The 26,631-nt window shown below is 37.5% G+C and overlaps 1 protein-coding gene across 2 annotated transcripts in view; it reads right to left on the bottom strand.

The window, feature by feature from the left end:
* The window catches only part of RIMS1 (regulating synaptic membrane exocytosis 1), a 492,165-nt gene that overhangs the window by 3,384 nt on the left and 462,150 nt on the right, over positions 1-26,631 (bottom strand). For both annotated transcript variants that reach the window (XM_045867077.3, XM_064597758.1), the window contains 4 exons: positions 7,822-7,960; positions 5,526-5,638; positions 1,522-1,623; positions 770-909 (listed from right to left, as the gene is read on the bottom strand). In XM_045867077.3, coding sequence (XP_045723033.2) covers positions 770-909; positions 1,522-1,623; positions 5,526-5,638; positions 7,822-7,960 — 494 coding nt within the window. The remainder of the gene's footprint in view (positions 1-769; positions 910-1,521; positions 1,624-5,525; positions 5,639-7,821; positions 7,961-26,631) is intronic.

The following is a 26,631-nucleotide window of genomic DNA, read 5'->3' as shown; positions in this document are numbered from 1 at the left end:
CCAAATTATTTAATCTCTGTGATCCTCATACATAATCTTTAAAATGGGGACTCTGATATTTTATGCACATGGTAGTTAAAATGTTTAAAAGAAGTACTGTATGGGGGCGCCTGGGTGGTGCAGTTGGTTGACCGTCTGACTCTTGGTCTTGGGGTCATGAGATGGAGCCCTGAGTCAGGCTCCGCGCTCAGCATGGAGTCTGCATGGGATTTTCTCTCCCTCTGCTCCCCCTTGCCCCCGCCACGTGCTCTCTCTAAAATAAATAAATCTTAAAAAAAAGAGGTAATGTATGTAATTTCTTAACAATGCATCTGACATTCACCAGTCCTGAATATTCTCTTTTTCTTTCCTTTCTTCCTCTTTGTATCCCATGTCTGGCACATAGTAATGCTCAATAAAACATGAGCATCATTTGTCTTGATTATCTGTCTCCCTACCTACCTCCCTACCTCCCTACCTCCCTACCTACCAACCTACCTACCTATGGAGAAGAGGGGGTGTGGAAAGCAGGGCAAAAGCAGAAGGAGAGGATGGAGAGAAGGAAAAAAAGAAGGGAGAGAAAATAAAAATTGTGTTTTCCCTTAGATCCATCAGATATTTTTAATACTACATATTGTTTATATTGTAAGTTAACAATTTGTCTTTTTCTACTCAAGGATGTCACACTACATTTCTCCTCACTGAAACCTATTCTCATGTTTGACCATCTCCTCAGAGTTTATATGGATAATGTGGACATTATAATGTAAACAGTCACACTGTTACCGACCTGAAGAACTTTACCCTGTGGGCTTTCGTCAAACACCAGGGACTGCTGATACAAAGGATCAAGGGTTTTTCGTGCAATTCTTGTCTTCTTCTTGGCTATACAGGCCCCGTTTTCCAAAAGATACACTTTGACGTATGGAGCTGAACAAAGTAATATTTAACATATAAGAAGTTAATCCTTCAAGTTAAGTTGATTTGATTAGAGAATGCCTTACTAGAGAATTAGAGATGCTTAGTGAAAAGTTTCCTGTTAACTATTTAAATCATTTTAAATTTCCGGTGCTCCATAAATTCTCTTCCTTAAAGCTCTTCTGTTACCTCTACTGGCATTTTCCTCATTCCCAGTAAATGTGTGCAAAATTAACCCAAGACTGACTGACCTGGGGTAGAGCGGGCATCACAGTTCAGGTGTAGAACTTAAAGCTCATTGTTTCTTTTTTATGCTTAAAACTAAAAAAAAATTCCTTTTCATTTGTAAATGTACAGGAAAAAAATAACCAACACAAGCTAAGAAATACTCATAACTAAACTTTTCTTAATTTGATAATACTCTTCCTTATACTTTCTGACAGAATAATGGTGCAAGGAAAGCCCAGATCCATTTTTATAGAATCAAAGAATACAGAAAAGCTGCCTTTTTGATCAATCAGATGATGCAGAATGGAGCATATAGAATTCGAATGCAGCAAATATTTTGATTTTTTTTGCTTATGTCAGATTCTCTTGTCCAAACTCAGTACCACCTTTCCTTACCAGGTGTAGACTTGGAACCAGGTTTTTGTGTGAGACTTCGTGCTCTAATAACTTCGACTTCTAATTGGCCCTTTTTATCCTCCATTCCAATTTGTATGTCACCTGCAAATGGAAAGGAAGCAAAATGTCTCAGCTTCTTTGCAGTTACACACAGTTAAAAGAAATAGAGGTACACGACAGATTCCAAATTGTGATCTTCATGATTTTGATAAAAACCCTCATATTTAGAGCCCCGGCTCCCACTTTTCTTCTCCTGCCTCCAAATCAGGTTTTGAAATGTTTCTCTTCATTTTTTGGGTACTAATCCATGTTATGAGAGTCCCACATTAGTTTATAAATCACTTAATTACAGTAATACTGAAATATTTAAGTTATTCTTATACTCTAATAGGATTTCTTATCCTTTATATGACCTAGTATATAATACTTCTTAGTAAAAAAAGTATAATTATCTGTATTTCCATTATCTAGAGAAAACCAATATTAATGTTTTGGTGACTATCGCAGCAACCTCATAAGTACTTTCTCTTTCTTTAACTAATTTCTTTACTCCCTTTACTCCTTCCTCTCTCTCTCCCTTTCTTCATCTATCTATCTATCTATCTATCTATCTATCTATCTATCTATCTATCTATCTATCTCATGACCATACATCCTCAATTTATTGACTATATGGACCAGTAAATGGGCATGTCATTACCTGTTTAACCAGATCCCTGTTGATGGAAATATAGGTCATCTATGTTGTCACTATTATAAATAGCACTGCAATGAACAGCTTTATAAAGAATTTTTACACAGATTTTAAATTATTGGGTCTAATTAAATGGACAATCAAAAATTCCATGCATATTGCCAAGTATCCTTCAGAAAGATTGTGCCTGTTTGTACTACCACCAGAAGTATCTGTCCTCTCATATTCCACACCCACTAATAGGGGTATTAGGAATATGTCTAGTTTTTACCAATCTGACGGTTAAAAAGTGATAATTTGCATCTCTTTGATTAATAGAGAGGCTGAACATATTTCTAAATATTTTCAGTTTGTATTCTTCCTCTTACGTTTTGCCTGTTCATGTCCTTTTACTAAGGTGCTCATCATTTTCTGATTGATATGATACTTTATTTCTGAAAATGCTAAATGTAATTATTTCTAATTTTTTCTTAGTTAAATGATCTCCATTTTCTCAGTTGTGAATTCTCTTTATTTGCCAGGTCAGTTGATCAACTTTGTGGCTCTGGATTATTCATTAGTTTTATAACTCTGTTTTAGAACTCAGCTCCCAGATGTCTCTTTTGTTTTTGTTCTAATCACATACATGCATAGTTAAAAAGTCAAACTGTTCTATAAGTCTTCTTACTAGTGTAAAAGAGTTCCATTCTCTCTCTCAACTTGCCTTCCAAAAGTCACTGCTTTCAAGATTTTCAATATTTTTACCTGATTTATTTTTTACTGTTTGGCATTTGCCTCCCTATTTCTAAATACTATACTTATAAGGTATTTTCCTATGTTTTTCAGTTTTAGATATTATTATTAACTTCTAACTTCAATCTCTTACTGCCTTCCTACCCCTGCCATATACTTGAAACTTTCTGTCATCCCAATATTAGACTATCTAATTATGATTATGTAACATTACTTAAAAATGAGTGAACTAATGTAGTAATCTGAAGGGGTACATGCACCCCAATGTTTATAGCAGCAATGTCCACAATAGCCAAACTATGGAAAAAGCCAAGATGTCCATCAACAGATGGACAAAGAAGATGGATAAAGAAAATGTGGTATATATATACAATGGAATATTATGCAGCCATCAAAAAAAAAGAAATCTTGCCATTTGCAACAACATGGATAGAACTAGAGGGTATTATGCTAAGTGAAATAAGTCAATCAGAGAAAGAAAAGTATCATATGATCTCACTGATATGAGGAATTTGAGAAACAAGACAGAGGATCATAGGGAAGGGAGGGAAAAATGAAACAAGATGAAACCAGAGAGGGAGACAAACCATAAGAGACTCTTAATCTCAGGAAACAAACTGAGGGTTGTTGGAGTGGAGCGGGATGGGAGGGATGGGGTGGCTGGGTGATGGACATTGGGGAGGGTATGTGCTATGGTGAGTGCTGTGAATTGTGTAAGACTGATGAATCACAGACCTGTACCTCTGAAACAAATAATACATTATATGTAAAAAAAAAAAAAGAAAGAAAAAAGAAAAAAAAAAGAAGATAGTAGGAAGGGAAAAATGAAGGGGGGGATCAGAGGGGGAGACGAACCATGAGAGACTATGGACTCTGAGAAACAAACTGAGGGTTCTAGAGGGGGGTGGGGTGGGGGGATGGGTTAGCCTGGTGATGGGTATTAAAGAGGGCACGTACTGAATGGAGCACTGGGTGTTATACACAAATAATGAATCATGGAACACTACATCAAAAACTAATGATGTAATGTATGGTGATTAATATAATAAAATAAAATTAAAAAAAAATGAGTGAACTAGAGTACTATGGTTACTTCTCATTTCTTGGACAGCTCTTCCTTTTCCCTATACTACATAAGTGTCTTTTTAAAAAGAATCTGCTAAATTTTTGTGTATATATCATTAGTTCAACCCCTTATTCTCTCCTGGTTGTTGACCTCTTCCATAAAATCAAACACATTAGGTATTCTGTAGATTTTATCTTATGGATTCTGGCAATTTGGACAAATTGCTTTTATTTATCTTAATTTAATTTAATTTAATTTTGTTTTATTTAAATTCAATTAGCCAACATATAGTAGTATATCCTCAGATGTAGAGCTCAACAATTCATCAGCTGCATACAACACCCAGTGAAAATTGCTTTTAAAGCTTGCTGCAACTGTTATCTTTAGATTTTTCTTCACTATCGTCTTGGGTATCCCAACCATTTCTCTCTTGTGTTGAAACATTTATTTACTGGATTTTTTCTTCCTCTTTTTTTAGTTCCTATTTTTTTAAGTTCACTTAGTTCATTTTGTTGAGGTATATCCTCCAGTAACTTTCTGAGCAATGTTGTGTATGAGGAAAATGTTTTGAGACCTTTCTTTGTCAGTATATTTTTATTCCAGCCTGAACCTTACTTGATAATTTGGAGGGCGATTGTACTATACCTTGGAAATTAACTGTTACTCAGAATTTTTAAGGTAATATGAAGTAGTCTTCTGGCTTCTAGTATTATTATTGAGGAGTCCAATGGGAATCTGACTTTTGATAATTTTGTATAGAATTATTTTTCCTCTTAGAAAACTTGTAGGATTTTCTATTAATCTCTGGTGCTGTGAGAGTCCATGATGATGATGTGCCTTTGTGTGGTGACCTATTTTCATGCATTCTGCTGAGAATTCCTTGGAAATTCATGTCCTTCAGGGGAATAGCTGTTGCACCTGTTACATGTCAATTTCTCCCTTTGTCATTTTTCTTTTAACTTAATTTAAGGTATATTTTGCTAGTAGAAGTTTTCAATTTATCTGTCTTTGGTTTGACCCTTTGAAAAGTTCTTTCCCACTCCAAGAGCACAGAAACATTAATTAAGTGTTTTCAGTATTTTCTAGTGTCTTTCTCCACCCCAGTTCTCTTTTATAATTGAGTATAAAATATTTTTGTAAGTTCTGAAGTAGGGAGGCAATTTCATTATCTTTTTTTTTTTTGCTTATTAAAACAGTTTTGCCAACATCCCTTACTGAATAATCCATCATCTTTATGTGCTGTGAAATGCTACCCTTATCCTACATTTGGATCTACTGTAGACTCTCTATCTTGATGGAGTTTTCTGATAATTCAAAGATTTATGACTAACTTTATTCATTTTGCATAATGTCTCAAGTGAGAAACATGCATCAGAAATTAGAATAGTCATTTGAAGCCAGAATTACCCTTGCTAAAAATGTTGCTTCTCACTTATATTACTATTATGATACTTTAAATGACCTTGTCAATCATGAAACATCAGTTTTCCTGTGGAAAAAAATGATTCTTACCCATTGCAGGGGTGGCAAGGGTTTGGCGGCCAACAAGCTGAGCTGGTCCCAGTCCATCAAGAAAATCACTGAATTGACTGTCTGCTCCTAGTCGTACTCCAGGAAATATTAAGCTATTAGTAAAAGGACAAAAATCAAAACATTAGATCTCCTAGAATTCTTTTTGTTAGTTTCCATTTAACTACTAATTCTGATCACAACTATAAACATTAGACAGTTTACATTGATTCTTTGCATTCATTGCCTCTGAACCAAGTATATAAAGTACAGCACTGATTGAGAAAAGGCCTAAATAAACTCTCAAGTTAAGAGCTGATGTTCTGTTCAGGAGAGCTTAGTTGTCGTTTTTAATATACTAAGTTTTCTGGACACTTACAAATACAAATCCCTACATAAGTATATTGCTGACATAAAATATAAGATGCAAATTTTTATATCATGAACTCTACATAAATAATTGTTCATGAACATTAAGTAACATTAATGCTAAGTTTAAAAAAATGCCTGATAATTTCTTCAATAAATGTTATAGCAAAGTACAAATTCTTATTTACAAGTAAAAATGCTTAATTTTTTCATTTTTTAATGAACTACATTTTTATATTATCTGAGATTTTCATTCAGTTCAAATGGAAAAGAATTGATTAGACTATGCCCATTTCTTTTTTTTTTAAATAAAGCATTTTTTTTTCCCAAAGATTTTATTTGTTTATTTGACAGAGAGAGAGAGAGCACAGAGAGAGAGTGAAAGGGAGAAGCAGCCTCCCCGCTGAGCAGGGAGCCTGATGTGGGACTCGATCCCAGGGTCCTGGGATCATGACCTGAGCTGAAGGCAGAAGCTTAACTGACTGAGCCACCTAGGTGCCCCTAGACTATGTCCATATCTTACTACACCCTGACTGCCTGAATTCCCTGGGCCGTAAGCTCCAGCAGAGAGTGACTATGCTCTTCTTGTGTATTGATGTATCCTGGGCAACAAGAACCATGCCTGCCATGCAGTTGGACTTCAATGAGCATTTTTTGAATAAGCACGTTTCTATAGGGACTTATTGCTTCCAGTGTGCTTTCTCACATATTACTTCCTCACAATCAAGGGAATTAGAGAGGGCACGTACCATGATCGCATCCAGAGACTATGCAAATCAATCTGTAAGAGGTTAAGTGGCTTATGCACCGTGGAGGTAAATATTATTTGATTTATTAGTTTTATATCAGAAAATAATGTCTCCTGTCTTTCATTTGCACATTGCATTATAATACTTCATCAAATATTGGAATTTTGTCAGCAAGTTCATTTCCATAACTTTCGTTCCTGCTGATCTTTGCTCTTAGCTGTATCTTGCTGGGAGCATGCATACCAATTATTTGATCAAATAAACCCTAGTTTCGGGAATGGGAAAGCACATCATGAACATTAACGTGGCATAATTTTATTTCATTTTCTGAACAAAATTTAAAAAATGCCAGTAAAGTAAAATAAATTATTACTATTAGATTGGTAAATGAGATTTCTGAATGGCAATAAATGAATAATTATAGAAAATTTGTACACGGTCAATCCCCAAGTAACCCACTACAGGATAATAATTACTTAATTGTAAGATCTATAACCTCAGTAAAAGTTTGGTTTTATCAGAAAAATTCTCAAGCATAGAGAAATGCAGGGTTTTTCTTGTGTAGGATCTATATGTAAAAGCAAGTAAGCAAAACACAAATCTAGTTAAATTTTTTAAGGATTAATTAACTAAAACTCTTTAACCAGAAAAATAAATTCTGGGCTTTTTTCCTAAGATAAAAATGAGTTAGTGATGTTTTAAAAACAACAAAAAAATTTAAATTGCTTATTATCAGAGTGTTAGACTTCCCACAACTCAGAAACAAAAATTAGTTTGGAGAAAAGTAGGAATACGGGAAATCAAGTCTCACTTCTAAATTTTAATTCAGATTTTGGTGACTGGGCCAATGAGTTTCCCCACCCGAAATAATCCACTAAGTGTAGCATTTCTACACTAAAAACATCCAGGACTGGACTATTGTGAGCTTTTCTGGACGATGGAGATCAGTTTATTCATGTTAACCCAGCTTTTCTTCAGACCTCTGAAAGGTCTGAGTGAGCAGGTGCAGAGGTATGTCCCTGTGTACGTATCATAAGAGGTAAGGCTGTTTTAAAACACAGAGGGTTAAACTCCTAGTTAAATAGAGAAGCGGCGCCGTACCCGCTGGTGGCTTTGTTACTTTACCTGTGACCACACAGGCTGTGGCTCTAAAGCCACGCAGAGGTGCTGCCATCACTTACTTTCCCTCGGAGCTGTAACTGTTCATGCTGCCGTCAGTAGACTCTCGACTTGGCTGCCTGACCATCTTCCTCATTTCGGCTGCCATTCCTGTTTCTGTGCTTCTCTGGATGGTACTTTTTAACTTCTTGTGGCCTGACTCTGACAAGAGAGAGTAAAAGAAACTCTAAGTTTTGGTTAGGCCGTGTCTCCCCGAATGTTGACTGATTCTGCAAATAAAACAATTATGCATATAATTGAAAGTTTACTCAGAAAAAGAGAGTCTAAGAGAATAATCTGATTAGCTGAATCTCTTTGCCCACACACGCTTTGGCGCAGAGGGGCAGCAGTGGAGGGTAGACCCCTGCCCCAGGCCCAGAGACTGCCTGAATCTCAGGGAACCAACATGAGCTCGTTGCAGTATGGCTGCTCAAGTTATCAACTGCAGGGAAAAAGAGTGGCTGCATTATGTGGAAAGAGAATGCTGAACAACCTAAAAGGTTTTTCCCCAATCTGGAGTGTTCCAAATGTGTGGGAACAGACCTAAATGAATGGGCCTTGTCCTTTAAAGGAGAAGAGGTGCAGGGAACCAAGCATGAAAAATACCACAGTTCTGGCCATGTAGCAACAATCCCATAAATAGGAATGGTAGTATTTTATTTAATGATTTTTGAAACACTTTACCATACACATTCTCATTTGAGATGGCACATAGCATACCTATGGAGGTAGAACAGGTTTTATCTTAACTCCAAGCCTCTACAGCTCTCTCATGCTTGTTGCCTCAGCTGCATGACTTCTGACGGGCAGTTTTGGGTGGAAGTCTCTTTTTGCATTGTGAATTATAATGGCTGATCATTTTCTTGATAAACTCTAAGTTCAGAGCAACTTCCTCAAGCCACTTTGAGATGCACTAACCGGCATTCTATTCACAGCATGGAAATGAAATTCTAAAACACTTATTTGATTAGAACAATACCAAAAGGTTAGACAAACACTTATTCCTGTCACAGTTTTTCCATCTACACATTTGATATGTATTTCTGGTTTTCTTTCAGTTTTTCATATAGTATCATTTAATCCCCATTAATATATGAGAAAATGCTTTATAAACTCTTCAACCCTCATAAAACCTCTGTGAAGCAGGTGCCCCAAAACACTCCTAAATAAACCACAGGAAAGACTGTATGTTTTCCTCTCATGTTTGGTCACTGCAATCCTATTGTAGATTGTCTAATAAAAAAAATAGTTGATTATGCTATATGGACTCAATGCTGAATATTCTCTACATAAGAGCCATGGCAATTCCTTAAAAACATAAATCTGAATATGTCATTCCCTTGCTCAAGATTTGTGCTGCTTTATCATCAAAACTAAAAGAAAATCCAAAATTGTTACTATGGCCCATAAAATGCCTGGTCCCTGGCCACCTCTCAGATCTCACACGCTGCCCCTCATCCCCGTGGTCCTTGCTCTCCAGTCACGTGGTCTTCCCACATTTTCTTGATAACGCCAAACATGCTGCTTCAGGGTGTTTTCCTGGCTTTCCCTTCTGACTTTCTTGCCTTGCTCCCTCACTTTATTCAGGTCTCGGCGCCAATGTCACCCCCTCAGAGAGGCTTTTTCTGATCCTTATCACTTTCTATCTCCTTGCCATGCTTGATTTATAGCACTGCTCTGCCATTAAACTTCAATTTGTTTGTTGTCTGTTTCCTCAATTAGAATTCATCTCTTTGAGGAGAGGGACATTGTGAATATTGCTGTTATCCCTAGTATCTAGAACATTGGTATCAACTCAGTAACAAGATCACATATTTTCCTCATTCTATTTAATTTAACTTACTATAATACAAACAAACATGTCTCTATTTTTTTAATGACTGCACCGTTGGGTGGTGTCATAATTAAGCCATCTCCTTACTGATGAGCACTTGGAATGTTTCCAGTTGTTACAGGAGAGTTTTTATAGAACACATTTCTAGAGGTTGAATGCTAGTGAAAGGGTAGGAATCTGTTTTGTCTTAATAGCTATTTCTAAATTGCCATTTAGAAACATAGTAATTTAAATCACTCCTACCAACATTCATAGGGATGCACCCATTTTCCCAACTACAGCTCAGGGAGTCTCTACTTTTCCCCTTCTAGTCTCTATCTTGCCTATTTGGCTCGTTATTGTAGAACTCGTACACTTACTGAAGGCAGTGACTTCATTTATGGACATTCTAGTGCTGTTTTTATTTATATATTTAGTTATTTATATATTGTGCCTCCTTCCCAAATGTAGTTCCTTTATGAAGTCACTGTGGTAGAGCGAGACTTCATTCACGCACACACACTGGCTAGATTCCACCTGAGGGGTAAGGGCGAGCCCCAGCCACGTATTACCAAAGTGAGCTCAGCAGAGTTGTGCAGATGTTTCCCCAAAGCAGCAGAGGCAACAAACCCAGGGTGGAACATCAGATTCTTACTGAGAACAAGGACTATCATAGCTAGAAAAAGGAGGGCAAACTTTAAATCTAAACGGTGAGGTGATGCTGGAAACTGGAGGAAAAACACTTAAGAGGATCGTAGTGGGGAGGTTCGGGTTATTCATTCATTCAGTTTTCCATTTATCCATCCACCCAACAAATATTTACTAAGCACCTACTATGTGTCACACACTGTTCTAGGTGTATTGATGAATGACAAATTTCCTGCTATCATGGAGCTTACATTCTAGTGTGTGTATACAACCAAGGCAATGCACAAATAAATAAATATATGCTTGGTAATAAATGCTATGAAAAAAAAAAAGCAGGCAGGATAAGGGGGGATAGAGAGTGACAGGGTAGAGCAGCCCTGGTTTTATTATAAAGGGTAAGGGTCTCATGAATCATCAGTCTGGAGGAAGTGAGGCCACAGGCTGTGAGGCAACAGGGAAGTAACACCCGTGGGGGGGACTGGTCCTGGTGACTGTTTGGGGGGGGAGGTTGAGTAATGGTGGTCAGGAGGGGGCCACTGTCTTCTCAGTAGTGCACAGCTTTCCTCTGCAGTCTTTCCAATGTTGATGTTGACTCTGGTCAAAAGGCTCTGTGGCCAGAGATCTCAGGGCCCTGTGTGCCCCTGGCAGGGCAGATGACAGGGGCAGAGTAGGCTCATCACGTAGGCTACTTCCTAACACAGGTTTCACATGGTTGTTACTTATTACATATTTGTTCAATGAATGAAAAAATTAAAAATGAAGAGTCTGTTAATTTGTTTGCATTATTTAATCGGGACATCAAGTATTCTTAAAGAAGAGTATATTTACAGGGTATCCTAACATTCTTGAAGCAGTTTTAAAACTTAATAGCTTCCAAAATGTAAATGCTACACACTTTGAGAAAACATCATTTAAGAAGCTGGTTATTCAACTTTCTTTTATACTTACTTAATTTTATGAATTTGAATACATTTTTAATTTTAAAGTTTTAGTTTTAGTCCTTTTGAAGACACCAAATATGCACTGATAGTTAGCTCTTGTCTTATTCATGTTAATAATTCAAATAAATAAATTCCAAAACAATGAAAAGAGCTTTGATGGGGCGCCTGGGTGGCTCAGACGGTTAAGCATCCGCCTTCAGCTCAGGTCATGACCCTGGGGTCCTAGGATTGAACCCCACATCGGGCTCCCTGCTCAGCGGGGAGCCTGCTTCTCCTTCTCCCTCTGCTGCTCCCCCTGCTTGTACTCTCTCTAATAAAAAAAAAAAAATTAAAAAAACTTAAAAAAAAAAGAGCTTTGATGAACTAAATTTTATAAAGGCCCAGGTAAAAACTGAATAAAGAGTTCCAGCTATGGATTTAAATTCATATTTAAATTCACAACAGCTTTAATACTATTTAGAATGCAAGGGTTGGAAAGAACTTTGTTTTATAGATGTGGAAACGAATTTTGGAGATGTATAACTCATGCAACAAATACTTGTTCATCACTTACACTGAGCCCAGTCTCTTCCAGTCTCTTGCTGGTGATACAGCAATGAACGCAGTAGACAAAAATCCCTTGTCCTAATGGAACTTAAATTCTAGTGAGTATAATGATTTGTTCAACATCATGCTAGTGAGCAGACGCTGGATTAGATCTTCTGAATCTCAGTCTTGTGACCATTCTTTTATACCACAGTTTAGGAAAACACAAAGTCTAATCTCATTTTACAAACAGAACAGTGGTTTAGCTACACAGATAATTTCATGTACACATTCTCATATGGGCTTACAAATTCATTTAAAATTTTTGTTAAAAGCACATATATTCTATACAAGTACAAATGTATATAATTATCTGTATCTATCTCTGTACATATGTTGTGATTATAGCATAAATACATGTTCCCTAGATGAATTTTAAAAATTTCAATATAATGCATTAAACCACTAAGTGATATCACCATTATTTAACAATTATTTGTATCCATTGAAGAATCATTGACCTGGTTAAGACATGAAGTCTCCTATCAAATTATGACATGAAACTTTTGACTTGAACCCACTGTTCCAAGTATTATATGAAGAACAAAAGGATTAGAAAACTAGCCCATTTTATACTCTGTATTCACAAACACATGAAAAAATCAGTAAAATCCATATCATTTGGGAACAATTATTTTCCCCTGCTTTGGCAGAACAAACTTTCCCTTATAGAATGTTCCAGAATGTGTCATCTTTACATATTATTTCTCTCTTTTCATAGTAAGAGATGTATGTTATATTTAGAAACACCCCCACTGATGTTTTAATTCATTCTGTAAATACTCATTAAGTAGCAAGTACCTATAATCTAATTGGCATTTTTCTAGGTGGGGGAGCTACAACAGTCATAAGACAGGATAGTGCATATAATGAACAATTAAATAAGTTATGATAATTTTAGAACTGGTAATCATTATGAAAAAAGCAAACGAAGCAGAAGAGACTGTCCCAGTAGAGTGAATTACTTTTGATCCACTGGGCAGAAGCCACTTCTGAGAATGTAAACCATGCAAAGATCTGAAAGAAGTATTATCCAGGCAGAGGGAGCAAGTACAAGAGCCTGAGGAGTGACTGACCTTCCTTGGCTTGTCTGAGAAAGCTCTGAAAAGCTGAAGTATGATGGATGAGAAGATGGAGTGGGAGAGGCTGAAGGAGCTGGAGGCGCATGACCTGCTGGAAAATAGCCTGGATTTTGTGCTGAGTATAATGAAGCCACAGGGAAGGGTCATGATCTGATTTACATTTTCAAAGGATTGTTCTAGCTATTGTGTGGAGAATGCATTGTAGGAACTAGAAGTGGAAGCAGAGAAGAACTGGAGAGCTACTTTCCTACCTACAAAGAGACAAACAGTGGCTTCGGTTAGGGAAGTAGTGGCGGAGATGAGGGAAGAGGGGAAGGTTGGGTTATATTCTGAACGGAACTGACAGTATTTGCCCTATTACATGTCTAAGTGGTTCAGAAAGAAAGAACATATCCATTCACTTTCAGGCTTTCAGCGAGGATAACTAGTTGAATGGTAGTGTCATTTATCGAAAAGGAAGAGGAATTCATTGTGAGTGGTGGAAATGATGAGTTCTCTCTTGGATGTTTGAGGGGCTTCCTAAATAACTATGTGGACAGTAAAGTTGGAAGTGTGCGTATGATCACGACCACGAGGGACAGGTTAGGGTTGGAAATAGGTCAGTCGGTAGTTAGATGGACAGACAGACAGGATATATTGGCATACAGATGGAATTAAAAATCTATAGTACTAAATGTAATAGGGAGGAAGTATAGATAGAGATAAAAAGAGTAGACAAAATAGAGCCTACACTATTTTCCACATTTAGAGGTCCAGAAGAAAGTCAAGACTCTTAAGGAGCCTACAAAGGAAGACATTTTAAGGCATGGGGAAAAATAGCTAAGTGTCATTGTGCAGAAATCAGAAGAATAAAGTGTTAGAAGTAAGAAAAAAAGTGTTGTTTACTACTTAGAATTTTAGTAAGAAATAGACACAGGACGTCTGGGTGGTCAGTCAGTTAAGCACCCACCTTTGGCTCAGGTCATGATCCCAGGGTCCTGGGAATCGAACCCCACATCGGGCTCCCTGCTCAGTGGGGAGTCTGTTTCTCCCTCTCCCTCTACCCTTCCCCCACCACCTGGCTAGTGCTTGAGCTCTTGCTCTCTCTCAAATAAATAAATAAAATCTTAAAAACAAAACAAACAAACAAACAAAAACCAGACACAGAAGTGATAATAGAGCTCGGCTCCATGGAGACCACGGATTTCAAGCGTAGATTTGGTGAAGCAGTAGGGTTGGGAGCCTAAAAGGAATGGACAGTCAGAAGACAGAATGAGAGACAAATAAGTAGAGGGAGCTCCTATGACTATTTTGAAAAGATTTGTTGTGATTGAGAGGTAGTATTTGGAGAATCGCACAGGATACGTGGAGGTTGTCTATCTTTTAAGATATGTGACATTAGAGCCTGTTTCTATGCAGAAGGGAATGGTTAAATGCACAAGATAAAACATAACATTTTTAGATCTAATATTATTGGTTGGAAAGGTGGATAAACATAATGTCTGATAAATCATCTTTCCCATCAAAGTATTCTCTAATGACCAATGAATAGTCAATTTCATCAATTAATTGGAAAAAATCAGTAAAAGAATAGCACTGAATTGATTAAACAGTTGATTAAACAGTATCTTAAAAAGATAAATGCAGTGATATCCTATTAGCTCATGAAAAAAAAAAAAAACTATAGAGTAGATGCAGTCTTTTGGTTATCCTGAAAATGAAACTGAGATCAGTGATAAAAATTATTATTTTTTTTTATGTACAGAGACAAAACCCAGTTATGTTTTTAAAAAGAAAAATTGTTGTAGTTAATATGTTTTGGTCACTCATTCCCTTGTTTACTTACTCAACAAACTATTCTCTGAGCGCTTTGGGCCCAGGACTGTATATGGAAGAATGGAAAGGAAAGTGGCCCTGCCCCCAGCCATGTCATTGCCTAGCAGGACAGACTGACAAGCAGAAGTTTAATTGTGATGCAGTCTAAGTACAACCCAGAGGACTTATTTTATATTTATTCAGCTTTAGGTATTTGTCTTATGTATATATTCGATTATATGGAGAGAGGAAGAGAAAGGGAAGAGAAGGAACAATTTATTTTATTTTATTTTTTTTTAAACTTTTTTTTTTTTTAAGATTTTATTTATTTATTTTTTGAGAGAGAGAGAATGAGAGACAGAGAGCAGGAGAGGGAGGAGGGTCAGAGGGAGAAGCAGACTCCCTGCTGAGCAGGGAGCCCGATGCGGGACTCGATCCCGGGACTCCAGGATCATGACCTGAGCCGAAGGCAGTCGCTTAACCAACTGAGCCACCCAGGCGCCCCGAGAAGGAACAATTTAAACAGTGAGTGTGAGTCTGCGCTCGCTCTGCCACTGAATGAACATGGAACCTGGCGAGATCATAAGGTGAGAAATGCAAATCTTCTCTTTACTTTGTTTCAGTTCCTGAAGATAATCTGGTGTTTATGATGATCTCTAAAATAGGCTTCCTAAAAAAACCAACCCCCCAAAAAAACCCCCAAACCCCCAAACCAACCACTTTATCCGGTGTCCAAACAAAGAAGCAGCAATTACAGTCAAATTGATAGTATTGGATACACTGAGAGACGAGACTAGTATCCAAGGGATTTTAAAAGGAAATTTTAACTCCATGCAGATGGTGAATGGGTGGCAGTGGGATTTGTATTTTAGGTGAAGAGAGCAGCATATTTAAAGGTCCTGACATGATAAAGAACATAGTCCCTTGAGAAAACTACCTTTCCAGAATGACCAGAGTTCTGTGAATGGTGAGTTGGTGGTAGGGCAGGCTCACACGGGGTGAGCTCTAAGGCTCTCAAGGGGTACCATTACATACCATTTGGGTGGCTGTTGTACTGTTATTAATGTTCTTAATGCTCTCAAGGTCTTGGTCTTCCCAATGCCAATATTACCCACATAAAGTTGTGTGTAATTTGTATTATATACAATCTGATATAAAGGTATAGTCAAAGGTCTTCAATAATCATTCTTTTAAAGAAAGTATCCAGCAGTTCCCCTTTGTTGATGTCGGATGCTCCCAATGTTGTCATAACCACGTAGAAATCTTTGAGGTAGTCTGTCCTAATAGTGCCACAGCTTTTCTTTCTTAGTTTTTAAACAAACAAAAATGTTCCTTTTGAGTTATGCCAAAGTTTTTAAAAAATATATTTCATCCCAACCCAGATAAGTACAACTTGTAAAAATTTCATATCTGAAGATTATTTTTAGAAAATTGCATGAGGGCTCTTTGACTTTATGGTTTCCCTCATTTAACCTCCATGTTAATCCTACAAGCCATAAAGTCCACAATTTCCCTTTCCTCTTCTCATTTTCCAGAGAGATTTATAATGAAAGAAATACAGTGGTCGAGAAAATATAATATCATTAAGAATATTCTTGTGAGACAATGGAATAAATTCCCTTGATGATATTTTCAGAATACTTCAAATCTTTCTTGGCAATGTGCCTATCCTTTTTTATTTCACTGCCATAATCCAAAAGAGGTATTTTCTCTTGCTGCCACACTTGAAGTTCTCTGCAGATACGACTTTAGAAAAGGATTCACCTGTACTGAACACTGACCTGTATTTTTCCAGCTCTTGTGTGGCTAATAGTTCTTCTCTGGTCAGAGACCTGGTATTGTTCTGAGCCTCTGTGAGGCCTGCCTGTCATAGCTGCAGACTTCACTCAACCACACTTGATCTTTTCAGCAAAACATCTGCCAATGTCACACTGATTTTTCCTCTTGCCTGGCTGGTGAAAATGTCAGCAACAGCAAGTTCAAGATGCTCTTTTAAATAATTTTCATGTTGCATTTAGTCAGGTTGCCAAAAAATACTTAGATGAAGTGGTTTACTGTCACTGAAACATACCACCTGTACCATATCCTATTTTGGCCAAAGCCAAAGATGGGAGCAGCCAAATGTTGAACTTCTCACTGCTGCAAATTGCTTTTGCAGCCTCAGTGTTTCCAGAGTGTTTCTGTGGTATGGACTCCTTCCCTGCCCCAATTCATAGGTTGAAGTTCTAACCAAGAGTATTTCAGAATATGACTATATTTGGAGACGGGGCCTTTAAAGAGGTGATTAAGTTAAAATAACACTGCTAGGGAGGCCCTATTCCCCACCTTTCTGGTTTTCTTATGAAAAGAAGGCATTAGGACACAGAGAAAGACCACCATGATAAGAGGGCAGCCATTTGAGAGCCAAGAAGAGAATCCTCAGAAGAAAGCAAACCTGTCCACACCTTGATCATGGACTTCCAGCATCTAGAACTGTGAGAAGATAAGTATCTGTTATTTTAAACACCCCATCTCTGGTACTTTGTTATGGCAGCCTTAGCAAACTAATGGATGTAGGGAGTGGATACTGTTATTTTAATACTCTAAAGCCATCTTCTTATTTAATAAATGTGATGATTTAAATATAATTTAAAGCACCTAGGGATATCTAATCACCTAAATGGCCTGAGGTTGAGATTAAGCCCCAAATACTGGGATGAACTTGTTTCAGGTTTCCTTGATTAAAAAATGGTCTGAAGTGTACTTGGATATACCTAAATCATTTATTAACAACCCTATATGTTCAGGAAATAAGGTCTTAGATTTATTTTCCCAGGAGTAGTAAATATATCATACTTAGATTTATTTTTCTTTTTTCACTCTCCTTTAGTCTTAAATTAATACCATAGAAGAATCTGAATTTTATTTATTGATTATAAATCTAGAATATCTCCTTACTATCTACCATCCTGATTGTAAAAATAAAACAATACTTTAGGCTAAACCTTGTTTTATTGTATATTTCAGATTTTGTTTTGATTTTTAAATTTTTGTTTAAATTCAAGGTATTACTATTTAGAGAATCTTTCCTCCTATCCAGTTTTGAAAGGCAGCCTTACATTCCAAGTCCTGGCTGAATAGGAAATTGTTGGAAAGGCAATTCTGGAACCTGAATGTCTGGATTCAAGTACCAGCTCTACCATGTATTAGTCCTGTGCCCACAGCAATTTACTTGGCCTCTCTCCCTATGCCTCACTTTCCTTATTTATGAAAGGAGGAGGATAATAATACCTAGCTCACAGGAAGATTCTGAGTAGTAAGTGAGATAATCCATGTAAAGCACTCAGGCAGTGTTCAGCACCTATTTAAGTTATATATTGTTACACAATAAGATCTCCAGTATTTTGTACAGGTTAAGTCTCTAAATTGCATAATGGTAATTCCCCTTGCTCTACCTCATATTTAACTCAAAATATTATTTAGAATGAAGCATAAATTATAACATGTCACAGAGACTACTTGTGCCCCCAATACCCATTCTTACCCTTTTCTCTTAGTGACAGAATTCCCCCATCCTACTAGCTAAAGACCAAGCACATATCCCTTTCCTTCTTCCCTCTTGATGGCATGGGGACATAATGGTGGGAGCTGCAGCAACTACTCTGGACCTCAAGATGGAAGCACCTGTTGAAGCTGGCACAGCCTGGATGCCTGACATGATGGAGCCACTACACCCCTACTGGACTGTCCATCTGGACTGTTATATGATACTCTTGATTAAGTCACTGTATCTAAGGGTATCTTGTTACAGCAGTCTACCCTATATCATAGTACATAGTATTCTAAATAAAACCAGTGGGGATTTTTAAAAAATAACATAGTAATTTTGTGAAAAGTACTGTCAACTCTTTAACTTTAGATAAGAAACTTGGGTTATATTGGATTGTTCCTCTCTAGTTTTATATTTCGAAGAATAAGGCTCCACCTAACATTAAAGTTAATGGAAATTTTTCTTAGTGTCAGAGGATGTAGGGTTAGAAGGGGAGAAACTAGCAATAAATAATGTTCATTAAGTACTGTTATTGTAGACAGGACTTCTGGGAAAAATGGTGGAGTAGGATGATCATTGGCTCACCTTGTCCCACAGATACACCTAGATAATACCCACATCAGTGTAAATAACCCAGAAAATGACCTGAACACTGGCAGAACAGACTCTCCACAGCTAACTGTAGAGAAGAGTCCACATTGAAGAGGGTAGGAAGGGCGTGTGTCTGTGAGAGGGAGGAATGCTGCGGACATGAAGAGGAAGAAGAGCACCCATGTATGGGGAACTTATACTGGGAAAATGGATTCCCATTACATTTGGCTTTGAAAAGCAGAGGGGCCTAACTTTTCGAGTTCTTACAATCAGTGGGGCTTACCAGCTGGAACTTTAAAAATCAATGGGCTTGGGTCTGGGAGAGCTGGAGGGCAAGAGGAAACTGAGTCCTTACCCTTAAAGAGACAGCACAACAAACAGCCCCACTGAGATACATCATAGAAGCAGTAGTTTGAAAAACACCGAGGGTATATAGGAAGGAGATTTGTTTACTAGTCTCAGAGCATGTGCTGGAGGGGCAGAGATCACTGGGAGACTTCTGCAAGAAAAAGAGAGCTGCTGGGTGCCATTTTCCTCCTCCACCCCCAAGCCTAGATACATAGTCACCTGTGGAAACCAGCACAGCATGAACACTACCTAGCTTGCTAATAGCATGCCCCGCCCCTGCACATTTCTGTGGATTCACTCTCTCCATCCAGACCTAGATAGGAGTTTTCCTGAGTGGCTGCAGCTCTCTCCCGACAGCAAATGGGCACGGACCTTGCTAACAGTGAGTCCCACCCTTGTGCTCTCCTGCATAGATGCTCCTTCCAATACATCCTTGGCTGGAGCCCATCCAAATGGTGCCACCAGCCCAGCAAGCAAGCAGTCCCAACAGCAGCTGGCACCATACCAAAGTGACTCCTGTCCCAAGGAGAGGGGAAGATAACCACACATACCAAGCCAACTGCGGCCCCAACAGTGGGCTGGGGGCAGAGTTCTGGTCTAACTGCAAGCCACACCTATCAATGAAAGCTCAGAGACAACACAGGGAAAATGCCATGTAGTTCAGTGGTACTGCATCTCTGGCAAACTCTTGGTTTGATCAACTCAAACACAAGGTAGCTCCAGACTGCCCCACTAACAACACAGGGACCAAACCCTGCCTACAACATGTAAAGAGACCCACTGCAGATAACTGAGGGCAAAAGCGCCTCAGCCACAATAGTAGGGCACATGCAACACACATAGGAGACACCCCTGAAATGCCAGTTTCTGGTGAACAGGGGACATTGAACTGCAGGGCACTGCAGGACCTCTTCTTCATAAGGCCACTACTTTCAAGAGCAGGAGATGTAGCTGACTTTACTAACACACAGAAACAGACAGAGAGTTAGACAAAATGAGGAGACGAGGAATGTATCCCAAATGAAAGAACAGGACAAAATCACAGCAAGAGAGCTAAATGAAATGGAGATAAGTAATACTCTTGATAGAGAATTTAAAGTAATGGTCATAAAGATTCTGGACTTGAGAAAAGAGTGGAAGACCTCAGTGAGACCCTCAACAAAGAGAGAGAAAAAAGAACCAGTAAGAGAGGAAGAACTCAATAACTGAAATTAAAAATACACTAGATGGAATAAATAATAGACTTGAGGACACAGAACAGATCACTGACCTGGAGGACAGAGTAATAGAAATGAATCAAGCTGAAGAGAAGAGAGAAAAATAAGAAGAAGAAATGAAAATAGACTAAGGGAACTCAGCAACACCATCAAGAGTAATAACATTTGCATTATAGGGATCCCAGGAGAAGAGAGAGCAGAGGGGGCATAAAATTTATTTGAAGAAATAATAGCTGAAAATTTCCTCAACCTAGGGAAGGAAACAAATCCAGACTAAGGAGGCACAGAGAGCTCCCAACAAAATAACTCAATGAGGGGTCCACACCAAGACACATAATAATTAAAATGGCAAAAAAGTAGTGATAGAGAATTTTAAAAGAGCAAAAGAAGACAGTAACATATAAGGGAAACCCCATAAGGCTATCAGCTGATTTTTCAGCAGAAACTTTGCAGGCCAGAAGATCGTGGCATGATATGTTCAAAATGCTGAAAGAAAAAAAAAACAAAAACCTGCAGCTAAGAATATGCTATCCAGCAAAGCTATCATTCAGAATAGAAGGAGAAATAAAGTTTCCCAAACAAACAAGTGTTAAAGGAATTCCTGCCCACTAAACCAGTCCTACAAGAAATGTTGAAGAGGACTTTTGGAGTCAAAAGGAAAAGACCATAAATAGGAGGAAAAAGAGGTAGGAAGCACAAAAACCATAAAATTAAGTTTATCTATAAAAATCAGTCACAAAATAAAAGGATGGGAAGTATGACACCATATACCTAAAGGTGGTGGGAAGAGGAGTAAAGAATGGGTTCACGCTTAAGCAACCATCAACTTAATATAGACTATTATAAGCATAAGTTGTTATATATAAACTTAATGGTAACCACAAATCAAAAACCAGTAATAGATATGTAAAAAATAGAAAGGAATCCAAGTATATCACAAAAGAAAGCCAGCAAGAGAGAAGACCACCAAGAGAGAAGAAAGAAACAGAAGAACTACAACAACCATAAAACAAGTAACAAAATCTCAATAAATATATACCTATCAATAAATATTTTAAATGTAAATGGACTAAATGCTTCAATCAAAAGACACAGGGTGACAGAATGGATTAAAAAAGCAAGACCCATCTATGTACTGCCTCTTAGAAACCCATCTATAAACTGCTTATTACAGACATATGCAGATTGAAAGTGAAGGGATGGAAAATAATTTATCATGAAAATGAAGTGAAAAGAAAGCCAGGGTAGCAATACTTATATCAGACAAAATAGACTTTAACACAAAGACTGTAACAAGAGACAAAGGACACCATATAATCATACAGGGAACAATCCAACAAGAAAAATAACAATTGTAGATATTTATGCACCCAACATGGGAGCACCCAAATACATAAAGCAGCTAATAACAAACATATAGGGAATAATCGATAGTAATAACAATAATGGTAGGGGATTTTAACACCCACTTACGTCAATGGACAGATCATGCACACAGAAAATCAACAAGGAAACAGAGGTTTTGAATGACACACTGGACCAGGTGGATTTAATAGATATATGCAGAACATTCCATTCCCAAAAAGCAGAATGCACATTCTTTTTGAGTGCATGTGGAACATTCTTCAGAACAGATCACACATTAGGCCACAAAACAAATTTCAACAAATTCAAAAAGATCAGTCATTACATGCATCTTTTCTGACCACAATGATATGAAACTAGGAATCAACCAAAAGAAAAAAATCTGGAAAGAACACAAATACATGGAGGTTAAATAACATGCTACTAAACAATGAATGCATCAACCAAGAAATCAAAGAGGAAATCAAAATATGCATGGGGACAAATGAAAATGAAAACACAACAGTCCAAAATCTTTGGGATGCAGCAAAAGCTATTCTAAGAGGAAAGTTTATAGCAATACAAGCCTACCCCAAGAAGCAAGAAAAATCTCAAACAACCTAACCTTACACCTAAAGAAGCTAGGTGTAACAAAACCCAAAACCAGTAGAAGGAAAGAAATAATAAAGATTAGAGCAGAAATAAATGAAATAGCAACTATAAAAAACCAATAGAACAGATCAATGAAACCAGGAGTTTGTTCTTGGTAAAGATCAACAAAATTGATAAACCTTGAGTGAAACTCAAAAAAGAGAGAGAGAGAGAGAGAGAGGACTCAACTAAAAATCAGAAATGAAAGAGGAGAAATAACAGCTGACACCTCAGAAATACAAAGGATTAGGAGAATATTACAAAAAAGTATATGCCAATAAATTGGACAACCTAGAAGAAATGGATAAATTCCTAGAAACATGTAACCCCCCAAAACTGAATCAGGAATAGAAAATATAAGCAGGCCAATTACCAGCAATGAAATTTAATCAGTAATCACACAAAAGAGCAAACAAACAAAAAACTCCCAACAAACCAAAGTCCAGGACCAGATAGTTTCACAGGAAAATTCTACCAAACATTTAAAGAAGAGCTAGTACTTATTCTTCACAAACTATTCCAAAAAATAGAAGAGGAAGGAAAGCTTCCTAATTCATTCTGTGAAGCCAGTATACCCTGATACCAAAACCAGATAAAAACACTACAAAAAAAAAAAAAAAAGAGAGAGAGAGAGAGAGAAATACAGGCTAATATCTCTGATGAACATAGATGCAAAAATCCTCAACAAAATATTAGCAAACTGAATCCAACAATACATTACAAAATCATTCACCACAATCAAGTGGGGGTCATTTTGGAGTTGCAAAGGTGGTTAAGTATTTGCAAATCAATCAACGTGACACATCAACAAGAGAAAGGATAAAAACCATATGATTGTCTCAGTAGATGCAGAAAAAGCATGTGACAAAGTACAACATCTATTCATGATAAAAACTTTCAACAAAGTAGGTTTAGAGAGAACATACCTCAACATAATACACTCCATAAATGAAAACCCATAGCAAACATCATACTCAATAGGGAAAAACTGAGAGCTTTTCCCCTACGATCACGAACAAGACAAGGATGTCCACTCTCACCACTTTTATTCAACATAGTACTGGAATTCCTAGCCACAGCAATCAGACAACAAAAAGAAATAAAAGCGTCAAAATCGGTAAGGAAGAAGTAAAACTTTCAGTAGTTAGAGATGGCATACTATCTATATAGAAAACCCTAAAGACTCCACCAAAAAATTACTAATACTCATAAATGAATTCAGTAAAGTCACAGGGTACAAAATCAATACACAGAAATCCACTGCATTTCTATGCATTAATAATGAAGTAGCAGAAAGAGAAATTAAGAAAACAATCCCATTTACAACTGCATCAAAAATAGTAAGATACCTAGGAATAAACCTAGGAATTGAAAACCAAGGAGGTAAAGGACTTGTACTCTGAAAACTATAAAATACTGATGAAAGATGACACAAACAAATGGAAAGATATTTCGTGCTCATGGATTGTGAGAACAAATACTGTGAAAATGTCCATGCTACTCAAAGCAATCTACAGGTTTATTGCAATCTCTATAAAAATACCAACAGCATTTTTCACAAAACTAGAACAAATAATCCTAAAATTTGTATGGAATGAAAAAAGGCCCCGGATAGCCAAAGCAATCTTGAAGAACAAAACTGGAAGAATCATAATCCCAGATTTCAAGAAATATTACAAAGCTGTAGTAATCAAAACGGTATGGTCCTGGAACAAAAATATACATACAGATCAATAAAACGGAAGAGAGAGGCCAGAAATAAACCCATGATTATATGGTCAATTAATCTTTGACAAAGGAGGCAAGAATATATAATGGGAAAAAGACAGTCTCTTCAACAAATGGTGTTGGGAAAAGTGGACAGCTATATGCAAAAGCATCATACTGGACCACTTTCTTACACCATACACAAAATAAACTCAAAACGGATTCAGAACCTGAATGTGAGACCTCATGAAACCATAAAAATCCTTGAAGGGAGAACAGGCAATAATTTTTCTGACATCAATGGTAGCAATACTTTTGTAGCTGTGTCTCCTGAGGCAAGGGAAACAAAAGCAAAAATAAGTTACTGGGACTTCATCAAAATAAAAAGCATCTGCACAGCAAAGGAAACAGTCAACAAAATGAAAAGGCAACTTAATGAACAGGAGAAGATACATGCAAAAGACATATCCTGAAAAGGGTTAGCATCCAAAATATATAAAAAAACTTACACAACTCAACACCAAACCCCCCAAATAATCCAATTAAAAGTGGGCAGAAGACATGAACAGACACTCTGCCAAAGAAGACATACAGATGGTCAACAAACACATGAAAAGATGCTCAACATCACTCATCATCAGGGAAATGCAAATCAAAACCACACCTGTCAGAATAGCTAAAATAAAAAGCACAAGAAATAAGTGTTGGTGAGGATGTGGAGAAAAAGAACCCTCATGCACTGTTGGTGGGAATGCAAACTGGTGCAGCCACTGTGGAAAACAGTATGGGGTTTCTCAAAAAATTAAAAATAGAACTATTGTATGATCCAGTAATTCTGCTATGTGTATTTACCCGAAGAATACAAAAACACTAATCCGAAAGGCTATATGCACCCCTATGTTTATTGCAGCATCATTTACAATACTGAAGACATGGAAGCAGTCTTGGGGCAACCAAGAATCTCTCATGTATAAAACTGTCTCATGCTTCATAATACCACAAATCCCTTATTCTGATACATTTGAAGAATTATCATTAGAATAAATCTGTTGGGTATTTTTGTATGGAGTTTTGGTCAGACTCTGAAAAACTTGGGATACATTTTCATGATAAAAACCCAAGGAAGGGGGCGCCTGGGTGGCTCAGTCATTAAGCGTCTGCCTTCAGCTCAGGTCATGATCCCAGGGTCCTGGGATCGAGTCCCACATCAGGCTCCCTGCTCCGCGGGAAGCCTGCTTCTCCCTCTCCCACTCCCCCTGCTCGTGTTCCCTCTCTCGCTGTGTCTCTGTCAAATAAAAAAAAAATCTTTAAACAAACAAACAAACAAACAAAACAACCCAAGGAAGTTGGGCACCTGGGTGGCTCAATTGTTAAGCGTCTGCCTGTGGCTCAGGTCATGATCCCAGGGTCCTGGGATCGAGTCCCATGTCGGGCTCCTGGCTTGGTGGGAAGCCTGCTTCTCCCTCTCCCCCTGCTTGTGTTCCTGCTCTTGCTATCTCTCTGTCAAATAAATAAATAAAATCTTAAAAAAAAAACCAAAAAAACCCCAAACCAACCAACCAAGGAAAATCCTATTCTCTTAGGTAGAGTTTTACCTCCCATCAGTTCAGGAAACTTGGGGGTACAAGAAGAAAGGAGGGGATGTGTAGAACAACAGTTCTACCGGGTACATGTATCTTTGAAGACTCAATCCTTACTTCTCTGTTCCTCTGGTTGGCGATCTCCACGTTGGCACACAGGGGACTCCAAAACCTTATAGACCCAGACAGAATCTCTCTCAAGTCAACCAGGTGGGGTAAGAGCAGGGCAGTGAAGAAAGAGGTTCAGTGTAGTGGAGCTTATACTTCATAGAAGAAGACAATGTGCTAGCACATATTGTAATGTCTTGTTTGCAGTCCTCACATGATTAGGTGTTTCTCTGCACATGTTTAATAGAATGTGAAAGCATTATTTGCTAAGATTTGATTTAATCAGATTCCAAAGAAAACTGGGGTGCTGAGATTAGTCTTTTTAAACTATAAAGTTGGAAAATCACATTCACCTTTTTTTAACTTAAATTTTTAACTTAAAAATTTTTTGTTTCATGTTTTTATTTAAATTCTAGTTAGTTAACATATAGGGTCATATTAGTTTCAGGAGTAGAATTCAGTGGTTTGTCACTTACATATAACACCCAGTGGTCATCACAACACCCTGCTTAATAGCCATCACTTAAAATTTTTAAGAATTTTCAGGAGAAAAAAGGTCAAGTCAGATGCACTAACAGCCATCTCTTTCCTTTTGCATTTATAAAATAAAGAGATAATAAATAAAGGCACTCAGAGAGACATCTTTACTACTGGTAGCTTTTAAAAATAATCCAATTTCCATTTTATTAGTGAAGATATTCAAATATTCAGTCAGATGGGATAATTTCAACTCAGTAGGCGAGGATTACAGACATGTTAACTAGCCAACTTCCATGGAGTCAGCAGCCAGAAAATACTGCAGAATCCTATACAAGTGGTATCTTAGTTACAAACAATCCACACTCCTTGCCCCCTTTCTGCCCAAACCCTGCCCTACTACCTCTGGAGACCTGCC

This window comes from Mirounga angustirostris, unplaced genomic scaffold, assembly GCF_029215605.1.
Source record: "Mirounga angustirostris isolate CCGP_5_RB_7025 unplaced genomic scaffold, mMirAng1.0.hap1 SCAF_8, whole genome shotgun sequence".
Taxonomy (NCBI): Eukaryota; Metazoa; Chordata; class Mammalia; order Carnivora; family Phocidae; genus Mirounga; species Mirounga angustirostris.
The sequence above is the reverse complement of the archived record's forward strand: the minus strand, read 5'-3'. Positions and strand labels throughout refer to the sequence as shown.